General features: G+C 39.2%; 1 protein-coding gene across 1 annotated transcript; it reads left to right on the top strand.

Moving 5' to 3' along the window:
• The first annotated feature begins 562 nt into the window (after positions 1–562).
• Positions 563–20,293, top strand: VCAM1 (vascular cell adhesion molecule 1). Its single transcript, XM_010589508.3, has 8 exons — positions 563–751; positions 1,271–1,546; positions 4,030–4,359; positions 5,650–5,916; positions 9,655–9,930; positions 12,692–13,015; positions 15,770–16,036; positions 19,689–20,293. The coding sequence occupies exons 1-8, from the start codon at positions 688–690 to the stop codon at positions 19,826–19,828; spliced, it is 1,944 nt and encodes a 647-aa protein (XP_010587810.2). The 5' UTR covers positions 563–687; the 3' UTR covers positions 19,829–20,293.
• The last annotated feature ends 2,280 nt before the right edge of the window (positions 20,294–22,573 follow it).

The raw sequence follows: 22,573 nt of genomic DNA, 5'->3' as shown, positions 1-22,573 counted from the left end.
TAAGAAACATAAAATTAAGAAGTCATGCTGTCTCCCTTTTTGAAAATGACTCATCAAAAGAAACTCTCCCTTTTTCTTATAAGAAAAAATTTCATCTGTATTTTAGAATTGCAGATATAGCTTCTTTATGGAAAAAAAAAAAATCAGTCCACATGACACACTGATTATTTATCCACTTCAAAAACTAGAGTCAGATTTACTATTTTCTCTCCTCGGCCCAACTGCCCCCACCCCCCACCGTTTTTTCTCCTTCTATGGATTCAGAAAGCCTAGTTCTACTAAGTATTACCTTATGTTTTTCTAGCAAAGATATCATTTTGGGGTTCAAAATCAACTCCTAAAAAAAAAAAATAATAATAAAATGCTGAATTTTGATAGCCTTGGAAGTGTTTTCTTTTCCAGGCTGCAGAGAGTAGTTTCTGTCCTGAGAGCAACTGAAAGAGTTAATGCTGGGACTTGGCTCAGTGTCAGTGAAACTTTTTTCCCTGGCTCTGCCTCGGGTTTCCCCTTGAAGGGATTTCCCTCCGCCTCTGCAACAAGACCCTTTATAAAGAGCAGACTTTCCATTTCACTCCTCACTGAGCCTCACTGGCTTTAGGAGTTGGAGACTTTTCCCCGGCAGTGTCAGTGGGACAGAAAGAGGGGTTTAGGAAACTGGTTATTTTCCCATCGCAGAAGGAACTTAAAATGCCTCAGAAGATGGTCATGATCTTGAGAACTTCAAATCTACTGTGGCTGGTGTTTGCAGCTTGTAAGTGCTTCTCCTTGTTTCTGTTTCAAAGGCTAACACTCCATTTTTGCCTGGTTTTGGCTTTAGTAGTACTATGGTAGTGAAGAAAAGAACTAGGGGTTTTAAATAGTGGGAAAACTTAAGTTTTAACGTGCCATTGGGTTTTGTTACACAGAATTATATTGTCATAGTTCGAACTGCAAATTGATGTTTTTTTTTTCCAGCGTCAAATGAGTAATTTGGATTCTATCTCTAGCAGTTAGTTTCCTGTTCTTAATGAGTTCAAACTTAGCAAATCATAAAACAGCTGATGCATGGAAATCAAGGCTGGAACTGAGAGTCGTCCTAAGTAAAGATGATTCCAACACCCCCTGTGGCAAAGAAGTCAGGGCCTTTTGGCTGCTTTGCAGTTTGTTTGATTCAGCTTAGGAAAGAGATCAGCCAGATGGTATTTTAGACCTTATGCTAGAACAGAGACGAGGGAGTAGGATACTAAATAAGCCAGAGGTAAGTTTGCTTTTTCTCTTTTTGCCTTGGCAGCTCAAGCTTTTAAAGTCGAGATCTCCCCTGAGGCCAAAATTTTTGCTCAGATTGGTGACTCGGTCTCACTGACTTGCAGCACCACAGGCTGTGACTTCCCAATTTTCTCCTGGAGAAGCCAGATAGACAGTCCGCTGAATGGGAAGGTGAAGAGTGAGGGGAACAAGTCCACGCTGACCATGGATCCTGTTAGTTTTGACAACGAATGTTCTTACCTGTGCACAGCGATTTGCGGAGATGAGAAGCTAGAAAAAGAAAACCAGGTGGAAATCTACTGTGAGTGCTTCGGAAACTCTTTGGTTTTCTCGCAATTTTGCTTTAAGATAATTTTTGAAAAGGCAAATATTCATATTCAGATTCTTGGCTATAGGGCTTACTGCATCAAGATAGCTAGAGACAACTGAGTCTAGTACTAGATCAGGAACTTAAATTTTGGCTTCTATTTCCAACTTTACTGCAAACATGGCCGTCAGGAGTAAGATCTGACCTTGGCTTTGGTTTTCTTAGCTATGAAATAAAATCTCTAGCGTTCTCTTTATTTATTTAGTCTTTAAAATATTTGCATTTGATTATGTCTTAACATGCTTACTTGGCCATGTGTCTAAATGATTTACGAATTACATCCTTTAAGGGTTTCCCATTTATTTATGTAATTTGGTGCTTGAAACTAGTTTAAATATTAAGTAGAAGATCTATAATACATAATTTGGTGCTTGAAACTAGTTTAAATATTAAGTAGAAGATCTATAATACAGCTTTCCCTTTAGATGTGAGAAAAATATCTGCAAATATTTGACTTTGGTCTAGATAAAGTTAGGATTTTTTTTTTTTTTTTTGGTCCGAATAAGCCTTGATGCTGAACCTCATGGATATTTGTGTAATGAATTCAATTTGCTTCATAAATGAGCACCTCTAATTTACCTTAATTTGGTGGTTTAGCCTACCGAAATGCATCCTGGTCCAGTCTCAGCACACAAAATTAGCAAGAGGAGTAAACACTAACCTGAAATAAATCACCTGCTCTTGGTTACTGATGACAGCTCTTTCTAAAAAAACTGCATCCATTTACGGTCATTTCTTCAGGAAGACCTCCTGTGACTACCTTAGAACGATGTTGGCTCTTTTCTGCTATACTGGAGCCTGCCTGACTTTGCCCAGTCAACCTTAATTGAGTCTTCAGCAAGCGCCATGTGCTGCTAATGCTTCCAAGAAACTGCACCTCCCCGCTGCTTTCAATCTCGCTGGTCCCGCACGCACAGTTGGCGTCTCTATCGTCCCCTAAGCCCCTTGAAAGGCCTCTTTATGTAAACACAGGCAAAAGTAGCAAATTCTTACATTACCTGACATGGAACTGTGTGGATTATAGGCACATTTCTCACAGCATATGAGGGTCAGAAATTGTTGGTGAAAAAAATGAAAAACTACTGAGCTTTTTCATTAGTAGCAGCATTGGCAGTTCCTTCACCTTTGCCCACAAATACCAAAAAAGTCAGAGTTGTAAAAAAGAAAAGACCCTTGTGGCTTTAATTATTTTGCCTGAGGTTTTTCTCCAAGAATGTCTGTTTCTTATTATGTTTAACAGTCCTGCTTCCACTCCACATTCAATCGTATTATTCTTTAGAGTTGGGGCCTTTGTATTCTTCTTACTGCATAGGGCCAACCACGTGTTACCATCACAATGTTTTATAATGAAATGGTCGCCCCTGCATAGGAGGCCGTGGCTGACTGACACAGCTGAAATAGTGCGTCCCCTTGGAACTAGGAGTTTCCAGTGGAGCACTGGTTGGGACATTGTGCTAGGTGTTTCAGGAGGAAAACCTGAATTTAAGATTGTACAGGTGTCTCTTTCCAGTGGGTAAATTCCTGTCAGAGGCACCATTCTCAGAAGCCAATTATTTAAAGTTGCACTTTTCGTCTCTTCGCATATCTTGCCTGATAACTATGCTTTGCAATGACATTCTGAGCCTCAGATTCCTAACCTGTAAAATGAAAGTACATCTGCCCTGGCTAAAACAAGAGAATGACATAACATAATATGAATCTGCAGTAGCAATGCAAAATAGTAGAAATCCTGAGTTTAAATCCCAGCTTTACGTAGCTGTGAGACCTCAGTCAAGTTACACGAATGTGCTAAGCCTCAGTTTTCTTACCTGTGAAATGTGGTCTCAATCTTTTGGGGTTTTTGTAAAGGTAAAATAAAATCATTTATGCTAAATGTGTAACACAGTGACTGGCTCATATGAGTATTCAGTAAACATTCCCTTTTTGTCTCTTCTTTTACACCAATAGCACACACCCCTTAACACACACAGGAGCAAATAAAAAAAACCCCAAACTAATTGCCATCAAGCCAATTCTGACTCATGGTGACCCCGTGTGTTGCGGAGTAGAACTGTGTTCCACAGGGTTTTCAAGGCTGTTACCTTTCAGAAGCGGAGCACTAGGGCTTTCTTCTGAGGCATATCTGGGGGGGTTCAAACCACCGATCTTTTGATTAGTAATCAAGTGATTAACCATTTGTTCAACCAAGGCAGCCAGTACATACAGGAAAATAGAGCCCTTCAAAAGATGGCTGATTTTGATTCTTGCTTCTTGAACCCACCCAAACCTATGGAAGGCTATTTAAACAATGGATTCTGCTGTGTTAAAACTGTATTAACCAAAGCATTAGACTTGGTTTGTTTTGTGTTAAAATAGTAAGGAATCTTCTGTAACATAAGCAAAAAGCCCACTCACATTTATTCATTTGGTCTTTTCAGCACTCCCTAAAGACCCAGAGATCTATTGGAGTGGCACACTGGAGGTTGGAAAGACGGCCACCATCATTTGTTTGATCCCTGATGTTTACCCATCTGATAGGCTGGAGGTGGAGTTACTGAAGGATGACAGTCTCCTGAAGAATCAGGAGTTTCTGGAGGGCATGGGCTTGAAGTCCCTGGAAAACATGAGTTTAGAAGTAACCTTTACTCCTGTCATCGAGGATATTGGAAAAACCTTTGTTTGTCGAGCTAAATTAAACATTGGTCAAACTGATGAAGCTGATCCTGTGACCAGAGAAAGACAGACCACAAAAGAACTGCAAGTCTACAGTAAGTACTTGTGTATACAGCCTAGTCTTTACGGGAATTTAGATTCTGGTGAATAGCAATAAACTTAGCAACTAAATGCAAAAAAAGAAAAATGTAGTTTTTACTCCATTTGTGTTTATAGTGAACGTAGCAGTTGCCATCAGCATAATTCAAAGAAAAGAGCACTGGATTTGAGTTGAGAAGACAGCTTAAGTTCTGGCTCCATTAACTGTGTGAACTTGCCTAATTTCTCTAAGCCTCCATTTCCCAATCTGTAAAAAGGGAATGATATCACCTGATTAGATTGTAGTAAATAGGATCAAACAAGGAAATATTTTTAAACGATGTTTTGTAAACTCTCATAAAATGCCTTGAAATATTAGCTGCACAGCTATAGAGATTTGAGAAGGTGAGCCCTTATTCTCAGTGTGTGTGCGTGCATGCGTATGTGTGCACACATATCCACATGTGCGTCTGGTAGGAGAGGTGATGGGGTTTGAATGCCCCCAGGCCCTAGGAGACTGCCAGGGGATTTAAGACAGTCTTGAAGTGCTAGAGAGTAGTCCCACAAGTAGACTCACTTGCTTTGTTCTAGACTAAAATGCTGAGTTCAGCTCTGGGGGCCACATTTTAAAAGGAGTCTCACTACAGATAGTATGCTTAACAGAAAGAGACCAAGATGGAAAGGCTTTTTAGCAACGTTTTGAGAATAAATAGTCAAGATAGGGGGTGTTTTTCCTGGAGAAGACAATACTTGGAAAAGAGAGCTATAATTAAGTATTTAAAAGACAGTCAAATGAAAGAAGGGTTTAATTCATTCCGTGTAACAGCTGGGGGCTGAACTATGACCAATGTGTAAGATTTAGTTACAAAGAGAAAGAGTCCACTCAATATAGGGGAAAATGTTCTGATAATTAGAACTGTCCAAAAATCAAATTGACTGCTCTGTCAGGTGGTGTGTTGCCACTCTCTGTCAGTACTGAAGATGACTTGGATGAGCAACCGGCAAGGGTGTTTAGATATTTACCGTAGGTGGGAGATTGAACTAGATGACTGTAAAGATCCTTCCTGAATTTTGAATCTATGACCGTGTAAAAACACGAAACATCAAAAAATGTAACTCGTTCGAGTTATTCCGAAACTGGATTGACCATTTTTTAATGATTCAGCAGTTCTTTATATTAATTTGGCAGCATAAGTTCATCAAATTGTTGGAAGTACGTAAATACAGACTATGAAAAAAATATATACTATCCCTATCGGATCAAGATAATACTTAGCAATGGTTGATATTGTGCCTTGCCTTTTCAGTATCACCCAAGAATACAGTTATCCTTGTGAGCCATTCCACAACTCTGCAGGAAGGTGACTCTGTGACCATGGTGTGTTCCAGTGAGGGCCTGCCAGCTCCAAAGATTTTCTGGAGCAAGAAATTAGATAATGGGAATCTACAGCCCCTTTCTGAGAATGCAACTCTCACCTTAATTGCCATGAGGGTAGAAGATTCTGGAACTTATGTATGTGAAGGAATTAATCTGATTGGGAGAGACAGAAAAGAAGTGGAATTAGTTGTTCAAGGTAAGTAGAATGTGCAAAAGGGTTAAGAAAGGTGCTGCCATTGGTAGTAGAGCAATAGTGAAATGGTTTCAGTGTGAAAAATTGCTTCCTTATGGGTCTACTTTTCTGCTTCTTTTCCATCTCATATTGTCCTTCACTGTCTCATTCCCTGGTTTATGCTCTTCTGCCAGCCCCGTGTTATAATGATGTTAACAAGCTTTCATCTCTGGCCCTCTTCTCACTATAAACTCCCAAGATTTGAACTACCATGTACTCCCGAATTCATGCTTCCATTCCAAATTGTCAAATCCTCTCGGTTCTACCTCAGAACGATCCCTAGGATTGACCTCTTTTCTTCAGTCCTCCTCCGTTGCCTTAGTTTATCATCTCTTGCTTGGATTCTTGCAATGTAATCTTCTTAAATAACATTTATTGAACCTAGCTATGTTCCAGGCACTTGCGTATATTACCTGTAATCTTAAGAAATAACTAAAAGCAAGTATTTTATATCCACTTTATGGATGAGAAAATGGAGCCTCATAGATTAAGAATGACTCCTGCTTGTACACCTAAGATTTGCCAGGAATTCTCCTTTCCACTTTGCATGTATTGTCTCATTAATCTTCAACACAACTATATGAGACAGATAAAAACTGAGGCCAAGTAGAGTTCATACTTTGTATAGGGTCAAATAATTCATTAGCGGCATTACTATGATTTTAACACAGGCCCATTTTAATACAATATCTTTTTGAATATAGCTAATTGTGTTCAAATGGTCTCCCTGCTGTCGTTTTGTCCCCAAAAGAATCAATCCTATGCTACCAAAGTTATGACGCTTAAACAGAAAGATGCTCATTTTATATGACTTTAGTTGAAACCCTAATTGCACCTAAATTAAAATGAACATTTCTTAAAATAGTCGCATAAAAAAAACTCTTCACAGTCTGGTCAGAAACTACATTTGCAGTTTTGTTGGTGACGCTGTGCCTCAGAGCATGCTGTACCTTCTGCACGGGATGCCCTCTCCCCTTCCTTCACCTGGCAAAGCCTTACCCGGGCGTCAAGACAAAGCTCAGGTCAGCCTCTCAATTCCAGACGCTCTCAGGCAAAGTTAGTCATTCCTTCTTTCGAGTTCACTCAACAATTCTTATAGACAAATCTGCACTTCTACTGATTTCAACACATACTAAAAACCTTAGTCTAAGAATCAGGCTTGGTGCTGGGAATTATGAATAAAATCACAGAGACTACCCTGGGTAAGGTCTTAGATATTTTAGGAGGGAAAGCCAGACATATAAATAGGTAATTTGAATACATTTTAGTGAGTGCCAAAAATAACGTATCTTTTAAATGTATCTTTCCTTTAAACAGCTAAGATCCTTAAAGTCAGGGCCTCTGTCTGTGTGTGTGTGGTAATGTTTGGGTGCCTAGTACAGTGCCTGGCCCATAATAGGTGCTCAGTGAATGTTTGCTTTCTATTTATGTAAAGTAATATCAGTTTTCATTACTTGATAGTGATATAAATTTTTCTTTTTTAGTTTTCTTTATTGTACTGTAGATGAAGGTTTACAGAACAAACAAGTTTCTCATCAAACAGTTAGTACACCCATTGTTCTCTGATGTTGGTTAACAACCCCATGACATGTCACCACTCTCCCGTCTCAACCCTGGGTTCCCTATTACCAGCTGTCCTGTTCCTTCCTGCCTTCCAGTCCCTGCCCCAGGGCTGGTGTGCCCCTTTAGTCTTGTTTTGTTCCATGGACCTGTTCAATCTTTGGCTGAAGCGTGAAACTCAGGAGTGACCTTGTTATTGAGCTGAAACGGTGTCCAGGGGCCACACTCTCAGGGTTTCTCCAGTCTCTGTCAGGCCAGCAAGTCTGGTCTTTCTTTTTGAGTTAGAATTTTGTTCTAGATTTTTCACCTGCTCTGTCCAGGGACACACAAAATTTTTTAAGTGGAGCTTTTAAATTAAAGAAATTTTAAACATAGAACTTAAACTTGGACAGCTAAAAAAGTAAAATAAAGTTCAAGCTCACCATTAGTAAATGAACTCGGTTGGTAGGTTGGCATTCCCAAGAGCCTGGGAAAGATATTAGACTACAAAAGCCAGTAAAGCTAATTGTTGACCCTGGAATAAACTTCAGCCTTAACAAACTGTTTGCCATTTCCGTGGCGAAAAGGAAATACATTCTGGGGTTGGGGAGGGGTGTTTTGCACTTTGTGTCAGGGTAGCATTCTAACTTCTGAAGATAGAACTGACAGAATTGAGCTTTCGAAGTAGCTTTCCTGTTACCCCTCTAGGAACCACAAGTTTACATTGTAAAATAAGCAGCTACAGTCAAGAATGATCTGCCAACTGTTCGCAGTCAGGAAGCGGATCTGTTTTTGTAGTTCCCCATTCTCACACTAGCATATAAGAAATTAGGACGCTCTCGTGATTGTTCCGAATGACCTCTCTCTTTGTTAAAATCTAATCGCACATCAGTTTATTGAGGTAATTTGAGGAAAAGTCGTACTTGGAAGACACTAACTTATCACAATTAGACAAACTAATTGGGAAAAAATAACTTCTTCTGGCACAGACACGAACCTGACAAAATCCAGTGTGTCTGGATTCTTTCTTTTTTGAGATTTCCTTCCTCCATCCCCAGCCTGATATTTACAATGAGGAGAATTTTCTTTCTTTCCCGTGGAGTCTCATCTCTCACTTTCAGAATTGGCTAATCACTCCCAGTTTCTTCAGGGGAACAGAGGGCCAGGATTTGGAATTCCTTTCCCCTTAAACAACGGTCGCCCAAAAGGAGCCTGTGCACCCAGCAGGGATAGCTCTGCACCCAAACAGCTTTCCTGGATATTCAAGGCTTAGGACCTTGCCCTTACATCTAAGCTTTCAGCCTCTAAATTAATTGTAAAGCATTTTCCTATGGCATCAAACAAACTTTAGAAGTGACTTTTGTATCACTAACAGATTTTAGAAGTGACTTTTGTATCACTATAATGCTTAAGTTTTTACTTGGCTTCCAATTTGATTCTGTGTGGTTTTCAACGGTGTAGCTCTCTAATGTTCAGACGAAAGCTCTAACCACAGGTCTATGACAGGTATATCTAGTTAGAAGACATTTGTTGTAACTTTTGTAGTACCTCTCTTAGATCTTGTTTTATTTCCATATGAGAATGTCTTGATTTAGTTGTTCTAGTAACTGGAAAAGCTTTGGATCTTAAATCTAACCCACCTGGCTTTAAGTCTTAATTTTGCAACTTGCAAACTGTGCAGTTATTTAGCATTTCTAAGCTTCAGTTTCCTGAATACGGAGAAAGAAAAATAATACTACCCATTCATAAAATTGTGAGGATTAAATGAGATCATATACGTAAAGTGGTTTGCACAGTATCTGACACGTAAGAACAACTCGTACTATTTGAGCTATTATCCGCTACTGCAATGACTTGATTTTTACATTTGAGAAGAGACTGGATTATTTTATGAAAAGATGCCAGCCTCTGTCTTGACAAATTTTTATCTACATCCATTCAGTTAAATGAGTGAATCAATGGACTATCCTGGGTTCATTCTTAAAAAGATGTGGTCTCATTTCTGACAGCTCCAAGGTGGAAAGGAGTCATTCCTTCTTGGCAGAGGTATTAGCTAAAAGAGGATTGGGGGGGGGGGGGTGGCGGGGAACCATATATTTCAATATGGTGAAAGAAGAAAAGAATCTTATTTTCCTTTTGCTTTGTTCTCTCCCCCCCCCCCAGGGCAACTGTTTACAGTTGAGCTCTCCCCGGACTCCCCAGTTGCTGCTCAGATTGGGGACTCTGTTGTGTTGACGTGCAGTGTCACAGGATGTGAGTCCCCGTCTTTTTCTTGGAGAACCCAGATAGACAGCCCACTCAGTGGGAAAGTGAGAAGTGAGGGGACCAAGTCCACGCTAACCCTGAGTCCTGTTAGCTTGGAGAATGAACACTTTTACCTGTGTGCAGTGACCTGTGGGCATGAGATGCTGGAAAAAGAAATCCAGGTGAAACTCTACTGTAAGTATTTTTCAGAATTGTTTATTGCTTTTTTTTTTTTTAAGTTCAACTGGAAAAAAAAAGAACGAAAGTCTGTGATATGCAATGAGACCCATGTGTTTGGAAAGGGAATTTAGCCCTGTGTATGGTTCCTAAGGTGGTTCCTAAGGAAACCCTGGTGGCGTACTGGTTAAGTGCTACGGCTGCTAACCAAAGTGTCGGCAGTTCAAATCCACCAGGCGCTCCTTGGAAGCTCTATGGGGCAGTTCTACTCTGTCCTATAGGGTCGCTATGAGTCAGAATTGACTCAACTGCACTGGGTTTGGCTTTTTTTTTTGGTTTACGGTCCCTATTAAGAGGATAGTGGTGGTTCAGGGCTAAAATTCTCATCTTCCATGTAGGAGACCCAGTTTGATTCCAGTCATGTATAACTACCACCCATCTGTCAGTGGAGGTGTTGCGTGTTGCTATGATGCTGTACAGGTAACAGTGGAGGTTCCAGACTAAGACAGACTAGGAAAAAAGGCCTGTGATCTACTTTTGAAAAATCAGTCCATACAAACTCTATATAGATCATAAGGGCCCAATCCCAGTGCTCATGGGGTTGCCATGAGTTAGTGGCCAACTCAACAGTAGCTAACAACAGCAACATGGTTCCTAAATCTCTGAACCAGAATTGCCTGATGCAACATAATCGGCCTAAATCTTAAGTATACATTGCTTATGTACACAGCATTCACAATCCTAAGTTTGTGTCTTGTCAATATGATCATTGTTCATTTGAACACACCAATGCTCCCTCTGTGTGCATACTGAACTGGAGGTGGTAGTAACCAAGGAGTAGGGGGAAATTGCTTAGCACTAAAGTCAGACACCTCCCAATCAAGAGTCAGCGCTTATTCAGGTAACTGGGTGGGAATGATTGCCTCCTCAACCATTTGAATGGGATAAGGCCTAAACCAACTGATTCTGAAGGTACATTTGAAAAGCTGCAGGAGGAAAAGAAATGAAGCAATAGAATGTAGGAGGAAGCCAAATATGAAGACAGAAGTTAGACTGGAGATGAGGGTTGTCAGGTAACAGCTCCGGTGAAAAGCGGAACTAGGAGACGACACTGGAGACTCCATCTTAATATTGATTTACAATGTAATATATGATCTATCCTTTTCCTTACTGTTCTTCTCACCTTCATAAAAATCCTTTACAACCTCAAATCTCTAAGAATTTGACATTGCTGGAATTCCTCAGTTTGTAATGGATGAGGGATAAAATTGGTAAAGTGACCAAAAAGTTATTTCTTTGAGAAGAGAATTACTCTGCCTTATTTTATTCAGCAGAATTCAAGAGAACATATTGTAGAGACTTTCCACCAGAAACCCTGACCCAACTTGTGTTACCTATCAGGATTTTGTCCAGAATGAGTCAGAATATATTTGTAAAGGGATTTGAAGCTCTCAAAAGAAGGGTAAATTTTATGACCTTATCATATTACCCCGAGCCTAGACCTGCTGAGTCAGGCACATCCCCAGCAGAAATGAGGTCCAGCAGTGAAGTGGATATGGCGCTACGGAAACACTTTGTTTAGGGAAAAATTTTTTTTAGCATTGCTCTTGCTCTTGATGGCCAGATTAGTCTCGTTCCTATTGATTTGCCTAGAATGCATTATAATGTTATTATTTATGAGCAAAATCTTTGATATTCTTTTTTTCTTTAACTACAAGTACTATCTGAGAAATACTTAAAACTTGCTGGCTAAATGTGGTCGTTAGAAGTTAAAATGTTTACACTGAGAACTGTCTTGTAGGTCTTTTCTGATCCTGGGAGGCTGTGTGGCTCTGTGAAACCCAGCCTGGGAGCTGAGATCAGTGAAATACGAGTTCAGATCTCAGCCTGGCAACTTGCTAGGTGTAACGCACGATGGGTCTTTTATCCTCTGAGTTTTAGTTTTTCTAGCCGTAAAATAAGTCATACATACCAGTTTTATCAGGCTGTTCTGTAGACTGAGATGATCAATATCAGGGGACTAGTACTCCCATACTCTGTTAATTTATAAACATTTAAAATACCTAGTTACTAAATAAGATGGTAGAAGCTGACCACTTCTTAGAAAAGATCAAGTCATGGCTTTCAGCAAAACTGCATCACTAAGAAGAAAAAAGGAAGAAGTGTATTTGTTACTTAGGTCCCTGGGTGGTGCAAATGGTTTGCACTTGACTATTAACCTAAAGAAAACCCTGGTGGCGTAGTGGTTAAGTGCTACAGTTGCTAACCAAGAGGTCGGCAGTTTGAATCCACCAGGCACTCCTTGGAAACTCTATAGGGCAGTTCTACTCTGTCCCATAGGGTTGCTATGAGTTGGAATGGACTCGATGGCAGTGGGTTTGGTTTTTTGGGACTAACCTAAAGCTTGGCAGTTTCAACCCACTCATTGGCACTGTAGAAGAAATGCCTGGTCACCTGCTTCTGTAAAAATCACAGCCAAAAAAAGCCCTGTGGAGCAGTTCCACTCTGTAACACGTGGGGTCTCTACGAGTTAGAATCGACTCAATGTCAGTGGTTTTTTCTATTACTTGATGACTTGATGAACTAGGCATTTCTTTTGTTTCCAGCATTATTTATATTAATATCATAAATATTTAAATTTAATGCCATTTTTTATATATTGGTAACCACCCTCAGGTAAGTTAAAGCTGTCATTTTGAGACTTTTGCATTTAATAAGTATTTGTTCAGTTTTTCCTTGAATGTCACATGTAAGCATCACTTTTGCTTGATATCTGCAGCGTTCCCTAGTGATCCAGAAATTGAGATGAGTGATCGTCTAGTGAATGGAAACCCTGTCACCGTAAGCTGCAAGGTTCCTGATGTGTACCCTTTTGACCGATTGGAGATTGAACTACTTAAGGGGGAAAGTATTATGATGATGAAGAAAGACTTTGTCCAGGACATGGATAGGCAATCCCCAGAAACCAAGAGTTTGGAAATGACCTTCATCCCTACCACCGAAGACACTGGAAAAGTTCTTGTTTGTCGGGCTAAGTTAAATATTGATAAAATGGAGTTTGAACCCAAACAAAGGCAGAGTACACAGACACTTTATGTTAACGGTAAGTACATACATCATATGTCCACAATTTAATATGGATTTCCTTATCATGTTTGCCAGGCAGTAGTTAACATGAGGTCGATAGTAAAAACCTCTGCAAAAAAAAAAAAAAATGAAAGGAAATTTCAAAATAGTGATTGTAGCAAACCACCCCCAAAACTTAAAATAATAACCATTAATTTGCTTATGCTTCTATTAGTAGACATTTTTGGAAGGGATCAGCTGGGCAGTTCTCCTGCTCAATATGGTATCAACTGAGGTCACTTATGCTTAGTCAGTCAATCGGCAGGTTGATTAAAGGGGCTGGTCTCAAACGGCTTCACTCACATGTTTGGGACCTTAGCTTGAGATGTACGGACCTCCCCTTGCCCAGGTGGTATCTCACCTTCAAGGAAACTTAACCAGATTTACTCACTGCAGCACAGTGTTTGTATTAAGAGGGTGGTAATGACAGTTGCCTTTCTAGTTAGTTTTCATTAGCTTGAAAGCTTGGAAGTCCTGCAGTGTTACTTCTTCCATCTTTTATTGGTCAAAGCAAGTCACAAGGCCAACCCAGGTTTAAAAAAAAAAAATGGAGTGGACAAATAGACTTTTGTTTGATGAGAGGAGATTCAAATAATTTCTGGCCATGTTTAATTTACCACAATGGCGACACATACCACTGGTGACCATACATTCTTTGGTAGCAAGGAGGTTTCTACCAAACTTCTATTAGAAAATATTCATGATGCGTGTATTCTACTCTCTATCATTCTGCTAATGCAAATGATAAATTAGGGACAGAAATCTCCTTTGGTAAAGTTATCAAGGTTTATGAACTGTTCTAATTAATCTGCTGAATCTTTAGCCTAGTTTTGTGACATTATTAAAACTCTTTGGAACTCAGAGTATAAGAGGTTAAGCTAACAAGTGGCTTTACCTTTTAAGTTGCCCCAAGGGATACAACCATCCTGGTTAGCCCCTCCTCCACCCTGGAGGAATGTAGTTTTGTAAATTTGACCTGCTTTAGTGATGGCCTTCTGGCTCCAAATATCCTGTGGAGCAAGAAGCTAAAGAATGGGGATCTACAGCTTCTTTCCGAAAATACAACTTTCACCTTAATGTCTACAAAGCTGAAAGATGCTGGTATTTATGTGTGTGAAGGGATTAATCAAGCTGGAATAAGCAGAAATGAAGTTGAATTAATTATTCAAGGTTAACAAAGCATGATGGTGAATTATTGTTGATATTATTACTTTGGTTGTATAACTGGTTATGAGCAAAGTTCTCTTTAAATTTTTACCTAAAATATGTATTGAGGGTTTTGAAGAACCGGTGCTGTTTCCTTTGCATGGAAAGCTCCTGGCATGGTCCTTTCCCAAGAACCATTCCAAAGTCACTTATTCTGAAATTCTTTTAACCTCAAATGGAAAGCTATCTCCAGGAACTATGCCAGGAGTTCCAGGTGCACTAATGAGGAAGTGTTCATGTTGTTGAAATAGCAACTACAGAAGAGGTATATATGTTTTCGGAAATTATTTAGAATAAAAACCACCATATTTGGCCTAAGTGGTCCCTGAGTGGGAATCTCCCAAGGTGCCTGCTAGTATTTACTTAGAAGCCTGATAAGGCATTTAAACCTTTTGTAAATTCTGGGATTACGGGTAGCAGTTACTATGCCTTCTGGTTCATCTGCCTGGTGACAAAGAACCATGAGAGTGAGTTAAGACATTATATCAAGATCCCCTTTCTCCAAGATGGAGAGTCAGGACTGAGAACAAAACAGTCTCCAAATTGGCTGGTTGAGGCCACAGCCAGGTATGGGCAAAACCACGAAGTGCTCAATTTGGATTTGTCCTGGTGCCTTCCCTTTCGGTTTCAAGAGTCTTTTCTTGACCAGAGAGGTCATTTCCTTTCCTACCCCTTGGTATTATTCTCAGCGAGGTATTTGTGACTTTCTTGTTACCTCGCTTTAATAATAGTTACATTTTAAAGGAAAAGCCTTTGAAGGGCAATGTACAACCTTAAGAGAACCCTTAGAGTGGATATTATGGTACTGTGACCCTGGATGAGGGAAAAGTCTCAAATCAAGTCACAAGATAGGTGATCTTAAGAGGAATCTCACTTATAAAATGGTGATAAGGTACTTCCCTCCATGGGTTCCTGCACTAATAGAGATGTTGTATGTCAAATACTAGTCCATTGCCTGGCAGTTAGTAAATGTAGTTGTGATTGTTAAGGCCAGTAAGGAACCCATCTCTCTGTGCAGCTTAATTTCCTGACCTGGGAGGATCTAGCTGGAAACTCAGAAGTCTGTGAAGGACCTGGTACTTTAAGGAAAAAATTTTCAAAACAATGTAACAAAAAAACTGATTTTCCTTTTCCTATTTGAATTCTCCGGCTGTTTATTACTCTGTAAAGAGCTTGGTACTTCAAGGAAAATTTTTTGCAAAATAGCGTAACAAGAAAACAGATTTTCTTTTTCACATTGGAATTCTATAGTTGTTTACTAAACGTCTTTTTTTTTTTTTCACTAGACTGGCTGAAGAATTATATTAAAGGATATGAGAGAATCATAAGACATGTCTTCCTCTTATTAAAAACATAATCATTTGCAACAATATTGATTTTTTTACTTGCCCCCTAAATATTTAATGCCAACAGTATAAATAAACACAAATTAGCTCCTTGACAGCTATCGTTTCTGTCATTAAATTAATGTGGAATTAGTTTATATTTCGCTTACTCAGAGGTGGCTTTTAAATTCTCTTTACAGTTGTGCCAAAAGACATGCAACTCACAGCTTTTCCTTCTGAGAGCATCAAGGAAGGAGACACCGTCACTATTTCCTGTACATGTGGAAATGTTTCAGAAACTTGGATAATCCTGAAGAAGAAAGTAGAGACGGGAGACAAGATGCTAAACTCTATAGATGGCACATATACCATACGTGAAGCCCAGTTAGAGGATGCAGGAGTGTATGTATGTGAATCTAAAAGTGAGGCTGGCTCCCAATTAAGAAGCTTAATACTTGATGTTAAAGGTTAGTCAGTTTGTCTTTTTTTAAAATAGTTCCGAGATTTGGTGGATGGTAAAGAATTCCCAGGATTAGATGAATGAGTTGTCAAAATGGACCTGAATTCCATGTTTATTGTGGTTACTTTTTAATGTTTCCTGAAATAATCAAGCACAGCTGTTCTATGCTACAGAGCTTAGCCAGGAAGTTGACGTTAATCATTGGTGGATATGGAATTGCCATTTGCTTTTCTCAGAGCTGACCACGCATCATTGGTTCTGAGGTCTTCCATTTGCTAAGCGTTTAACCATATTTTTAAAACCTTTCTCTGGAGGATACAAGGAAACTAAAGCAGTAGGACGAGTTCCTGCATGGCACAAGTGGTTAAGTGCTTGACTACTAGCCGAAAGGCTGGTGGTTCAAACCCACCCAGAGATGCCTTAGAAGACAGGTCTGGCAATCTGCCTCTGAAAGGCCACAGCTGAAAACCCTGTGGAGCACAGTTCTACTCTATACTCTTGCGGTCACCATGAGTCAGAATCGACTCAAGGGCAACTACCAACAACCCAAAGCAGTAAGATAGGCATACGGGAAAAAGAAGGGTTCTACATAGACCCTCTTCCTTTCTACCAGAAGGGAATAGACTCTCTAAACATGGAGTAACTGAATATTTTCTAGGTTGACTCTTCTAAGCATAATAAAAAATCAGGGGTGGAACTTGTGGTCCTGAACAACATAAAGGAATCTCTAGACTTTAGAAGGAGTCCCTGGCTGGTGAAAATGGTTAGCATCCTCATCTGCTAACCAAAAGGTTGGAGGTTTGAGTCCAACTTAAAGGCCCCTTGGAAGAAAGGTCTGGCAATCTACTTTCGAAAAACCAGTTTTGAAAACCTCTGTGGAGCCCAGTTCTACTCTGATACACATGGGGTTGCCATGAGTCATAGCTGACCGATGAAAACTGGTTGAGACTGCAGAAAAACCAAGCGGTTGCTGTAGAATTGACTCCGACTCCATGTATGTCCCTTAATTTCCTAAATCCTCTTATGTATGCGCAATAGGACCTATCGATCTTACTGAAGTAAGCAGACTATGTTATGTCCGCCCTTGACAGTCTCCCACAATCCTTGCAGGCCGCTGAGCTCCAATTCCGTACTGGAAGCCAAACTTAGCCCTGGCGTGAACAGTACTGCACATAAATGTCAACTCTTAAGAACCTCTGGCACTTGGCTATCAGAGTTAGCAACCACTTGTCAATGTAAATGAAATTTGAACCCAGGTCAGAACACAAGTGAAAATTTTACTCACCTGGCCAAATTTCTCAGGATTGCAAGCCTTACTATATGTTTTCTGTCTTCAAAGTACCTCCTTGAAATTCGGCAATATCAATATATCCATTTAGAAATATTAAAGAAGGGGGAAATAACACAATTACCTGTAAACATTTAATTATCTGCATGCAGTAATTATCCTGAAAAGAGTTGATCTTGCCAGTAAAGTTACTATGAGTTCAAAGAATGGAACATTTACCTTGTATCCTATCACTCAAAATGACACAGGGGTGTATGTAATCTGTGCTTCTGATGAGGCTGGGTATGATTCTGGACGGATTGAGATCTCAGTTACTAGTAGGTGTAAATTCATTCATTCCTATTTTCTTTAATCATTGATGCCTTGGTTGTTGTTGTTGTGTGTTGTTGAGTCAATTCTGATTCATAGTGACTCTACGTAAGAGAGTAGAATTGCCCCCATAGGGTTTCCTAGGTTGAAATATTTACAGGAGCTGGTCGCCTGGTCTTTTCTCCCAAGGAGCTGCTGGTGGGTTTGAACTGCTGACTTTTCAGTTAGCAACCCAGTGCTTAGCCATTGCACCACCAGGACTCTAGGCTGCCTTTAATTGAGCCTAGCCCCGGGAAACTGGACTTCTAACATTTTTTTAATTCTGTCTGTAGTTAATTGCTTTCTTGGACACAATTGAAATCTCCACTTTTTAACCCTCTCATACAATGTTGTCTTTCTAGGTGTTTTATTAAATTAACAACTTACATATTTGCCATTTTTCATTCATTACTTAAATGAAATCAAAGGATATTAGGTACTCAGCTAGAAATTCAAACTAAATTTGGTTTAAAATAACTAAACGTGAATGGAGACAAAAAATTGACGCTTTTTTCCCCCATGTCTTCTGAAGTAGTCTTCTTTTTTATTTAGCTAGGGTTTTAATTTTTTTGTGGCTTGAATGTATTCCAATGATAGCAATAGCTGGGAATCTTTAGGGTTTTTTTTTTTAATTTATAGAGCTAATAGAAAATTATATTTGAAGGTTGCCCTGGCAACTGAGTCAGCAGAAACTTAAATTTTACTGCAGGTACCCAAGGGAAACTGAAAGACGAAAGATAATACTTATTGCATTGAAAATAAAATAGTAGGTACAGAAATACCATTGCCCAGAAACACTATGGTCATCAATACTGATGTCTAATCAAACTGGTGCTTACGATGGACATCTGAATAAGATATTCTTATATTTTGATTCATTCTACTCTAGCAAGGGAAAGCAGAAAATTGCAACAATTATCACTCTGTGAAGTGTTTTTAATGTCAAGAATTTAAAGAATTAACTTCTCTTAACCTAGCCCTCCTGATTATCTAGTTGGTTGACCTCTAGTGATTAGAAAGCTCTAGAGTGGATGCAGTAATCACCAAAGTCAGATTTCTATATATATGCCAGGACTGAGGCCACGCATATGCAAATTGTCATAAGGGTTGTGAAGGGAATGTATAGTGGGTTATGAGAGTGTGTTGGGTTCCTAATTTAGACTGAGGGAAATACAGGTCAAGGAAAGCGTCTCTGAGAAAGTAGCATTTAAGATGAAGCCTGATGCTATCCAAAGAACTTCAGTTTATGAAGAATGGTATAAATGCTGAAGAGGAATAATATATACTAAGATGGCCTGCTTCAGGCATATAAAACATAAAGTTTTCTATTAAAAAAACTCAAAAAGTTTTCTATATATCTCTGAAAAAACCATAGACAAGAATTCTTCCTCTTACTATCTTATATGGTGTTTGACTATATCGGTTGGAGGTCCCTGGGTGGTGAAATTGGTTTGCATTCAGTTACTAGCCTAAAGGTTGGCAGTTTGAATCCGTTACGCCAGTGTCTGCTTCTGTAATGATTACAGCAAAAAAAAGCCCTTTGTAACACATGGAATCTGATCCACTCGAGGGCAACCATTTTTTTTTTTTAAATACTGGTTGCACTCTAAATGTTACATAGGTTTGCTTGGAGAACTGGTTGGTCTTTTCAATTCATGGTGATCAATGTCACAGTTTTTCAGTACATATTTGTATTTCCCAAAGCAAACACCTTCCCCCAGTTCCTATTCTTGTAAATGATTCCTATCAAGTTGCGTCCACTCTGTAACGAAACCTGAATCTAATGGAATCCCGGATCATGGAAATCAGTTCGTGTCATCTTCAGACCTGTCACGACCAGAGCAACCACCAGCTGATTACTTGGATAATTTAGAGAAATATGCAGTCTGGGTCCTTATCACTGCTCTAAGTCACTTCTTTCAGGAGAACTGGTTGTAGTGTTATAATAAAATGTGTTACTATTATTATTAAACGGTTTTGTTTTGTACTAGACAGTAATTGTATCCATTTCCTTATTTTCCAGGAAGAGAGAAGAATCAGGGCTATTTTTCTTCTGAACTTCTCGTGATGTATTTTGCATGCTCCTTAGTAATACCTGCCATTGGAATGACTGCCTACTTCGCGAGAAGAGCCAACATGAAAGGCTCATACGATCTTGTATAAGCACAGAAATCAAAAGTGGAGCTAACGTTTGAAACATTCAACCAGAGACAGTATCTATCAGCCCAGATCCTTAATGCTGCTCATCACTCTGTGGAAAGAACAACTAGCTGAGTGTTCAGTCTTCCTTGACTATAGTGGATGCGTGGAAAGAAATGGCTGCCTGTGTCCTTTGCTGTGAACAAAAAGCCAAGGGGAAATTTTCTCCCTGAAAGAATAGGCCGTGCCACTGAGATACGATGACTGGAGCGGTTTCTTGATGTGTATATACAATAACATAATATGTAAATATGTAAAATAAAATTATGCCATAGAACTGTTGCTTGGAATAACAGCACTCTATGTTGAGATCTCCAAAATAATTAAACAGTGTCGCTTGAACTAATTGTTATAACTTAATGCATCTTAGAAAAATTTATCATTGATGTTGATTGGCAGCTGATCTGTGTCACCTTTTTTATATTTTATTTCCTATAAGAAAATTTTATTCCTATAATGTTCAGTTGAAACAATTTCATGTTTTGTAAAGATGCCAGGGTTTTATAGGAAATGATAAACCAAGAGGGCAATGGGTTGACTTTCAGGTACGAAATACTGCAACCTATAATGGTTGACAGAATTTCTCTGTGTGGTACTGACAAGATACAGAGATGTTTTATGATGTTGCTTGCTCATAAGACTCTTGTGTAACTTTCCTAATGTAGTCTAAAAGTGTAACTTCTTTTGACTTTCTTTTGTAAATGCTTTATTTTTTTGTATAGTAAAGTGACAATTTCTGAAACCGATGACATGTGTTTTTTATAAATTGCCTCCTTTAGTCACATTGTAGCTCTTTTTGAAATGCCAAATTCCAAGACTGAAGAGCCCAACACAGAAGTCATAATAAAGTAATTAGAATCACTAGAGAAATGGGATAAAAATTTTTGATTTCTGGGTGCTGTCCTAACCTATTGAATTGGGATGTCTGCTTTTGGGTGCTTAGGGTCTAGAATTTTTAAGATTTAAAATATAGCATACATAAATAGAGTGAATACAGATGAACCTGCACACATTAAAGAGCAGTAAATGAACAACTATGTGTATACCATCAAGACCAAGAAATACAGCATTACTATCCCTCAGAGCTGCTCACATACCATTCACTGATCACAACTCCCTCCTCTCACTGAGCAATAACCGGGAACCTGAATTATATATTGACCATTGCCTTGCTTTTTATTTGTAGGTTTTATACCTCCGTTGTTGTTGTTGTGTGCCATCTAGCCTATTCCTACTCATAACAACCCTTCGGACAGAATAGAACTGCCCCGTAGGGTTTCCTAGGCTGTAATCTTTGTGGGAACAGACCTCAAGGTCTTTTCTCCTGCATTGCCACTGGATGAGTTCGAACCACTGACCTTTCAGTTAACAGCTGAGCACTTAACAATTGGGCCATCAGGGCTCCTATACGTAGCCCTAAATAGTGCATTGTTTAGTTTTCCAGTTTTTATACTTTATATAAATATAATTAAACAGTATATTTCCCTATGGCTTTACACTCACACAAAATTATAGTTTTGCATAATTCATTAATGCTGTTGTGTATAGCTAGAGATCATTGATTTTCTTTATTGCTATATAGTATTCTATTATAAGACTTTGCCACATTTGCTTACCCATTCTTGATGGATATTTAGCTGTTTCCATTTTTTTCTATTGTGAACAAAGCTGCTATAAATGTTCTTTTACATGTTCCTGGCTAACACGTACAAGAATTTACCTGAGGTTCAACAATTTTTCTAGAGTCTATACATGCTAATGAAATTGCTGGCTTGTAGGATATGTACGTTCTCTTTGTCATCTAGTGTTGCTATAAGAGAAATATAACAAGTGGCTGGCTTTAACAAACAGAAGTTTATTCTCTCACAGTCTAGTAGGCTGGAAGCCCAAATTCAGGGCACCAGCTCCAGGGGAAGGCTTTCTCTCTGTCAGCTCTGGAGGAAAATCCTTGTCGTCAATCTTCCCCTGGTCTAGGAGCTTCTCAGGCACAGGGACCCCAGGTCCAAAGGATGCGCTCTGCTTCTGGTGCTACTTTCTTGCTGATAGGAAGTCCCCATGTCTCTCTGCTTGCATCTCTTTTTTATATTTCAAAAGAGATTGGCTCAAGACAAAATTGCAATCTTGTGGACTGAGTCCTGCCTCATTAACATAACTGCTGCTAATCCTATTTCATCAGCATTATAGGGATAGGATTTACAACACATAAGAAAATCACATCAGATGACAAAAGGGGGGACAATCACACAATACTGGGAATCATGACCTAGCCAAATTGATATACATATTTTGGAGGGACACAATTTAATCCAGGACATACATGTTCAAGTTTATAGGGAAAGGCAATTTACACTCCAACCAGCAGTGAAAAAAATTACCATTATGAACAGTTTGCCAAAATTTGGTATTGTCTGGCTTTTAAAAATTTGCCAACCTAATAGATATAAAATGATTTCTAATAATGTTTTTAATTTGACTTGCTCTAATTAATAACAAGGCTGAGCATCTACAGCGCAATGAGTTGCTTTTATATCGCCTTTCCCACCATGGTCTTGTAACTCCCACAAGATGATTAGCTGGGACTATGCAAACTGAGTGACTTATGGTCTACTGAGGTTATTGGTCAGTTTGTGCTCCTGCTGGGACAGCCATGCCTTGAAATTGGCAAGGATTAGGTCTAGGTGCCTTTTATAAACAACAAGGTTGGAGGTT

This window comes from Loxodonta africana, chromosome 3 (assembly GCF_030014295.1).
Source record: "Loxodonta africana isolate mLoxAfr1 chromosome 3, mLoxAfr1.hap2, whole genome shotgun sequence".
Lineage (NCBI taxonomy): Eukaryota > Metazoa > Chordata > Mammalia > Proboscidea > Elephantidae > Loxodonta > Loxodonta africana.
The sequence above is the reverse complement of the archived record's forward strand: the minus strand, read 5'-3'. Positions and strand labels throughout refer to the sequence as shown.